Source organism: Cottoperca gobio, chromosome 1 (genome assembly GCF_900634415.1).
Source record: "Cottoperca gobio chromosome 1, fCotGob3.1, whole genome shotgun sequence".
NCBI classification, from domain to species: Eukaryota; Metazoa; Chordata; class Actinopteri; order Perciformes; family Bovichtidae; genus Cottoperca; species Cottoperca gobio.
Genome location: NC_041355.1, coordinates 10,836,588 through 10,844,328, shown reverse-complemented (window position 1 = coordinate 10,844,328; position 7,741 = coordinate 10,836,588). Strand labels below are relative to the sequence as shown.

The 7,741-nt window shown below is 40.7% G+C and overlaps 1 protein-coding gene across 1 annotated transcript; it reads left to right on the top strand.

The window, feature by feature from the left end:
* Positions 1 to 53: 53 nt before the first annotated feature.
* On the top strand, positions 54 to 7,624 carry LOC115015134 (recombining binding protein suppressor of hairless-like). The gene is made up of 11 exons (XM_029442339.1): positions 54 to 73; positions 998 to 1,030; positions 1,182 to 1,277; positions 1,384 to 1,549; positions 2,470 to 2,644; positions 2,770 to 2,907; positions 3,049 to 3,161; positions 3,325 to 3,465; positions 4,462 to 4,617; positions 4,811 to 4,914; positions 4,999 to 7,624. The coding sequence occupies exons 1-11, from the start codon at positions 54 to 56 to the stop codon at positions 5,336 to 5,338; spliced, it is 1,482 nt and encodes a 493-aa protein (XP_029298199.1). The 3' UTR covers positions 5,339 to 7,624.
* Positions 7,625 to 7,741: the final 117 nt, after the last annotated feature.

Sequence of the window (7,741 nt, the reverse complement as noted above, 5' to 3'; positions counted from 1 at the left end):
TCGCGATTGTTGGACCTTTTTTTTTTTTTCCGGGGGGGAGAGTTATTTGGAAGATGGCGCCCGTTGTTACGGGGTAAGTGCTGAAATTCAAAGCATAATGATATACAAAAAAAGTTTTTTCTTTTGGTAAACTGTTGCCAGTTTGTAGTGTTAATGAGTGATGTTTGTGGGTGTCAGGAGGGTTGCCTTGGCCTCAGTACACTTACCCCACACAGTGCTACTTTGTGGCTTGACGTGGGGTCAGTTGTGCTAAACTATTCTTCGTAGTATCGCCTGGTTTCTCTTCCATTTGTTGAGTTGTCGTACGATATTGACTCTGTTTCAAACTATTTCAGAGACGTTTTGTCAGTCAACAGTTTTGTATATTGATTCAATTACTCCTGTGTCTATTTAATTTGTGTTTCAACCATAGACTGTATATGGTTTCAGCAAGTTGAGCACATCAACTATGTAACATATTTACAAACTACTCAGACGGCAACATTGTTAACATACATTAACGTCATAGCAGTTGCGTTGAATATTCATAACGTATAGAGTAAAGCATTGCTACATTAGTTAGGCATCAGCTCACATTTATTGTTTTAATTTCATTTTCCTCATCAAAAAGTAGCTCAAAAAGACAATGGTCAGTTAGAAAACCTTTATTGTTATTGCACACATTGTACAAACACATTTGCTGCGCTATTAATTATGACTACTATACTGTTAAACTCTCCATCTAATTTATGACATTATTATTATTGTATGTCAATACCATGTCTAAAAAAACAGCCTTGATACAAAAGACAAAACCTTTACCACCTGTACACGTTTATTTGAGTTCTTCTTAGCACAGTATGATAGTATAAGCGTCCCTGCAATACAGCTGTAACTGACATTGTGCACGTTTTGTTCACCCACTTTCAGTCAATCTCGTTGTTTTTATCTCTGACACATTACCCCAGCACTGCAACCACATGTAAATACCTTTCACCCTGATGTTTTTCTTTTGCAGGAAGTTTGGTGAGCGACCTCAGCGTTTGACAAGGTAGAGAGAAACATCTAGGCACCCCTTCACAGTGCAAACAACTCAAAACATTTACATCAGCGCTTACCACTAAGTGAAAACAACTTGATTAAAGGAGACCTGGGAACAATGTGTTCTGTCATTGTTAATATGTTTTCCCCTCCATTTTCAGGGAGGCTATGAGGAATTACTTGAAGGACAAAGATGATCAAACAGTGCTCATACTACATGCAAAAGTTGCACAGAAGTCATATGGCAATGAGAAAAGGTTTGTGTGAGACTGTTAAAAGCTGCGTACTTTGATGGAGAAATCTAATGTTCAAAACTGCACTGTATGTTTTTTTTTTTTTTTTACCTCTGCTTGTGTCCATTAGGTTTTTCTGCCCTCCACCATGCGTGTACCTGATGGGCAGTGGCTGGAAGAAGAAGTTAGAGAATATGGAGAAGGAGGGTTGCACAGAGCAGGAGGCCCAACCATGTGCTTTCATTGGAATAGGCAACAGTGAGCAGGAGATGCAGCAACTCAATCTGGAGGGGAAGGTGGGTAGGCGTTTATAATACCTCAGCACTGCAGGGGTTTTAATTATGTTTCCATGTGATGGTGTTGGTAATCTTCACTGTTCACACACTCTTCCCATTAGGCATGGGGCAATATAAATTATTAATTTCACGATTATTCACAATAGTATCCCGATAATCATCCAAATATGCTTAAAACTCTTAAAATGGCACTTAAACATACTGGAATCACTTTACCTTGCATTTTGTTAAGAAAAAATATATATTATTATTTTTTATTATTATTATTGCACCACAGATAGGACACACATTTCTTTGAGTGAACATCGTTTATAGTACAACTCAAACAATCTTAAATAAGGTAATCATAAGGTCCCCCTGCATAAATAAAGGATGACAAAATAGAATTGCAACATTGTGTGAGTTTGTTCTTTCTCACATGATAATGCCTCTATTTTTTTATATTAGTCTCTATTATTCACTGCTGTTTTATTATTATTATTATTATTATTATTATTATTATTATACTATTATTATCTATTATCCCGATGATGGAAATTCCCTAGGATTCATTTATTGTGTTTTTATCACGATCCGCTATAAAATCCTATATCGTCCCATCCCGTCTTCCCGTACTTCTCTTAATCTAGCAGTAAACATTTGACTTGTTTTTGCTCTGCTTCACTACTAATAAATCATGCAAATAAACCACAGCACGAAATGTACAGCTGCATCAATTTGCAGTTTGACCATATCCTCTGTTTGTCGTTGCAACTATGCTAGAACTATGTTCACAGTGTAGCTGGTATTCTTCCATGTCCTCGTGCACCACTGTTTCTAATAAGCTCTCATAAGGAGAGGGAAGAGGGAAGTGAAAGGAGGACAAACAGAACTATGCAAAAAAACAACCTAACCTGTATCTTTTCTTTTCCTTGCGTTAGCATTTCTGCACAGCTAAGACGCTGTATATCAGTGACTCGGACAAAAGGAAACACTTCATGCTGTCGGTAAAGATGTTGTACGGGAACAGCGCCAACATAGGAGTCTTCCTCAGCAAGAGGATCAAGGTCATCTCCAAGCCCTCGAAGAAGAAACAGTCCTTGAAGAATGCAGATTGTGAGTTACTGGATGTTTTAACACACACACACACACACACTAACTCATGAAGAGACAGCTGTATGGTTTCACCACACTCTTGACACTTATCTCTCTTCCTTTTTATCCTTTTCCTTCCTCCCCAGTGTGTATAGCTTCTGGGACTAAGGTGGCGTTGTTTAACCGTCTGCGTTCCCAGACGGTCAGTACCAGGTATCTTCATGTGGAAGGGGGAAACTTTCTTGCCAGCTCACAACAGTGGGGAGCCTTCTTCATCCACCTCTGTAAGTCTTCATCTGTGTTTTCTATTTTGTTTCTCATTTTTAGTTTTATAATTATTGATGTTTGTTTATTTGTCTCTTAACTATTTGACCTGATCGGATCAGTTCTAAACATTTAAATGAGTTTTGTGTCTTTTTGTTTAGTGGACGATGAGGAGTCTGAAGGAGAGGAGTTTGCTGTGAGAGATGGTTATATTCACTATGGCCAGACGGTCAAATTGGTCTGTTCTGTCACTGGCATGGCCCTGCCCAGACTGGTATGCACGTGACTATGTCAATTCATATATCAGTTGTCTATTGTATGAGAAAGTGACGGTTTGTGACCGTACAAATGTGTTTGCGTTCATTATTTTTAATTATTGTTATTTGTTTCGGTTTATTTATGATGGGGGGATGGGGGTGTTTGCCTCAATTCCTCAGGTCATTCGCAAAGTGGACAAGCAGACTGCCTTGATGGACGCAGATGACCCAGTGTCCCAGCTTCACAAGTGTGCCTTCTACCTGAAAGATACAGACAGAATGTATCTCTGTCTCTCACAGGAGAGGATCATCCAGTTTCAGGTGTGCAATAACACACGTACACATGGGTTTGAATAGGAGTTTTGAATCTGGTTCTTGTATAATTTATGTTCTAGTTTTTGGTATTTATATATTTTGTTATATTATACTTTTATTTCTTAAGTGTTCCTATATAGTTGCAAAATGGGAGGAGTCACTTGTTGGACTCTTACAGATACTGTAATGTTGCAGGGGCTTCATGTTGTGGCCGTCAGTTTGAATTATTTCAACTTTGTTGCCGTGAAATCAAGTTTGTCCGTCTGTGACGTACACCGCTAAATACAATACCCACTGCACTCGACCACTGTTGCTATGGAGAAGAACATTGCCAAAGGTGCGAATCAGGGCTGTAGGAAATTCAAATGTTTTTGTCTCTGCGTGTAACTTCAACTTTTTACCCAGATATTTTTTTTTGAACATCTTTTGTACTGATAATTTAACTGGGAAGGTTTCATGCTGATACAAGCCAGGGTCACAGCTCACTGCTCAAACTGTGAGTCACCTCACATCGTCTGTGAAGACAGTAACCAGCAGCAGATGTGAGCGCTCCTCTCACTTCGCAACTCTATTAATCCGATTCTGTGTAAAGGCAGACGTTGTGATCTGTAATGCGGCTCACTTATTCAATATTGTTTATTTTGTTATATAAAAAACTGTCTTTTTGTAGAAAAATGTGCAAATTAGAATGTACAAGCTAGTAGTATGTTATGTGATGTTTCTGTTATCGTGAGCTGGGATAATGCTGCTGTTTCTGCCTGGTGACAGCAGAGTATTAACACGTCTGCCTACAGCAGGTGTGTGTCGTGGAATTAGTGCCCACACGGGAGATCTACACATTTTGTTTTAATGAGCATCCCAGGGCTGGAGAAGAGAGTCTAATCTGTGTCCCTGTCATTGGTTAACACTATTGTGCCGTACTCGAGTGCGTTTGTCCTCTTGTTGGATATTAAAGAGGGAAGCGACATTGATTTCTATGTTATTGTTTTTTTCCCCCTCCAGGCTACACAGTGCTCCAAAGAAACTAACAAAGAGAATGTTAACGACGGGGCTTCCTGGACTATCATTAGCACTGACAAGGCCGAGTACACCTTTTATGAGGGAATGGGCCCCGTCCCCACACCGGTCACACCTGTCCCTGTGGTGGAAACTCTGCAGGTATGCATGCAACCTTTTCTGTTTGAAAATATGCTTATTATGCGTTTTATCAGCGACATGAGTGCCATTCTGGTTACCAACTACTTCTTCTTATGGTTTGTAGGGAGCATTTAATGTAAAACCTTTTCTTTCTGTGTGTGTGTGTGTGTGTGTGTGTCTGTATGTGTGTGTGTGTGTGTGTGTGTGTGTCAAGTTAAACGGTGGAGGAGATGTGGCGATGTTGGAGCTGACAGGACAGAACTTCACCCCTGAACTCAGAGTGTGGTTCGGAGATGTGGAGGCCGACACCATGTACAGGTGAGTGTTTGTGTCTGCGTGTGAACATTAGTTGTGTAATGGCTCAAATATTCAAACCTCGTCCTCGTACGTCTGTCCCCTTAGATGTGGAGAGAGCGTCCTGTGTGTGGTGCCGGACATTTCCGCCTTCAGGGAGGGCTGGCGCTGGGTGAGACAGCCGGTACAGGTCCCTGTCACGCTGGTCCGCAACGATGGAGTCATCTACGCCACGGCCCTCACCTTCACCTACACCCCTGAACCGGGGCCCCGACCCCACTGCAGTGCTGCTGGGGCCATTCTGCGGACACATAGCATCTCTTCGTCTTCACCGGCGTCTTCATCTTCACCATCATCCTTGGGCGGGCTCGGGGACGGCCACGTGGCTTACAACAGTAGTGACTCAGGCATGTCGTCAGGGGCGTCGACCATGTCTATACTGTCATAGTAATACTTCTTCTGTTGCGTGCTTTGAATGACTTGAGTGAGAAAATGTGTGCATGTGCTTATGAGCCAAAGAGGCTCATGGACCTGTTGAGAGGTGCACACAGACTCGGAAACTCTTCATCGGAGAGAGCAACTGTGATCATCGGGACTGCTAAAGAGAGTTCGGGGGGGAGAGGGGGACTTAAAGGTTAAAGAGAATACTTGGGGATAACCGAATGCTCTCTTTGGCTCCCTCTCCTGGTTTGTTGTGGGCATGTCAAAAAGCCACACTTAAAAGGACCTTGATATTCAAGATCTTCCCCTAAAAGAAGACGTGCCATCTAACTTCTCACAACAACCGGATTTGTACAAGAACCCTTTTGTTTTTTTATATGCCTGTGGGTTTGGAAGCTATTTTAACTAAGCTCTCTTTCTACTGAGATCATGTTTTTACTGAAAGGCTTGTTGATTCATCTGCTGTGTGCAAGGGAAACATTTGTTGTAAGAGTAACATAGTTTTTACGGACCAAGGAATATTATTATATTATTTTATTCATATTATATTTTATAAGCTTTTGCTGAGGTACATTTTGACTTTTCTTTTTGTATGATACTGCATAGTAAGTTCACTTTTGTTACCAAATAGATTTGTGTCGTGTCGTTGACTCCTTTTTTGAGTTTTGTCTCAATCTTCTAGGTCACTGGGCTCAAACGATCAGTCCCAATACTTTCCCCAACTTTTGATCACAAAGAGGACAATTCTGACGAGTGTAAAAATGTGTTATGCGCTGTCGGTGTATTCTGGGAGACCAAGGCCTGTGCTTTCCAATCGCTGTAATGTTTTTGTACCAGAGTGCTTGAACTCAAATCTAAAGATAATCAGTGCCTCTTTCACCATAGCTATGTTCACAGCGGTGAAGCCTTTAAACAATTTAAAGTACCAAGTTTATGTAAATGACAACTAAGTCAAAGAACAAAGAGGGAAGGTCAAAATTAATATCTGTTTCGTCATGTTGCACAGCCATTTTGGAGGGGCCTTAAGTTTCCTTTTGAGTTTGCACTTATGTGTCGGAAGAAGAGCTTTAACATCCGAGGCTTTTGTAGCTCGTATCGCTGTCCTCGCACAGAGCACCGAAACTCAGAAATGTCCCGTCGGGATTGAGCCTTGTTGAATCTGGTTTTGTCAAATATGGGATCTGACTGCAAATGCACTAGAAAAGTCCTTTCTAATACAATCAGCTGTGGTTGTGCTTTAGGTCTAATACGATGAGGTGATGACTTGTACAGATTCAAACTCCTAGTTTGTTCTGCAGGTTGAATATAAAACATTAACTTTGAACTGACTTACTAAACTAGTCAGGAGTGATGACATGATGTTGCCTTAAAAACAACAGCAGCAACACTACCCACACACAGCATTTGTCTTGCATAAAACTTCTCACAAATAATCCTGATCAGGCTTTTTGTATCATACTGTATATCATGTTTCAAGTAAATGTGGTAGGTTGGCCAGTTTACTGTCATGACAATGATGTGAATCACGTAATTCTTTTGCATATGTGTTTTCAGCGTGCCTAAAGAAGTATGTTTATGGTTGTAAAGCTTAGTAATTACATCATAACAATCCAGAGACACCTCTTTGTGGCACCTTTCAGTCCCATCTGAACAACGGTCTCCGTCGTTTTCTTTCCTTTCTCGCGCTCTCAGTATACACTAGTCAGATCGATGCATCACCTCTTGTTTTGATTCAGTGTTTTTATGTCAATGTGGTCACAGCCGTTTGCTAAAGAATGTAATTAGTAGTCTCCCAACAACATTGTAGTTGTCTGGTCGTGCAGGTGTGTAGCGATATGGCTTTCGTGGTCACACCCGACGATAAAATCCTTGCTCATTCCAAATGATTGAATTGTTCACACATTCAATCCCTAATCTGCCCTGTTAGTTTATTCTGTATGTCTGCTATCTCAACTGTGCCTTACTTTGATGTTTTAGTCAGTCAAGTCACCATGTACGATCGATGTGATGTAAGTCATTACTGTCATAAGGTCAACTGTGAACTAGCACGCTAAAATCAACCAGGAACGTGTCATCATACTGGCAGCTTTATGAGCATTTCCATGACTATTGTGTTCATGGAATAAGTGTCTTTACTCTCATATCCTTGCTTTTGTTTTTCACTGCTCTTTCCCTATATGATGACATCCCTCCATCGTTTCAGTCTGGTGTATAAGTCTTTCATAAATAAATCAATCTGCCGAGGTTCCTCAGTGAAAGGTCATGAATAAAAACAAGCTGAAGCTAAATATCACTTGTGTTCTGTGCTTTTTCTTTTTTGCTGTTGTCTTCCTTTCGCTCATCATCATCATCATGATCGAAGAGCGGATTAGAAGCTATAGGACTACAGTTGGATTAAATCATGTGAAAT

What these genes read in the sequence shown, in the direction of transcription:
- LOC115015134 (XM_029442339.1), top strand. Translation starts at nt 54, where the DNA reads ATGGCGCCCGTTGTTACGGG. An exon ending in AGCCTTCTTCATCCACCTCT is followed by an intron (nt 2,908 to 3,048) that starts GTAAGTCTTCAT and finishes CTTTTTGTTTAG; the next exon opens with TGGACGATGAGGAGTCTGAA. An exon ending in CTGTGGTGGAAACTCTGCAG is followed by an intron (nt 4,618 to 4,810) that starts GTATGCATGCAA and finishes GTGTGTGTCAAG; the next exon opens with TTAAACGGTGGAGGAGATGT.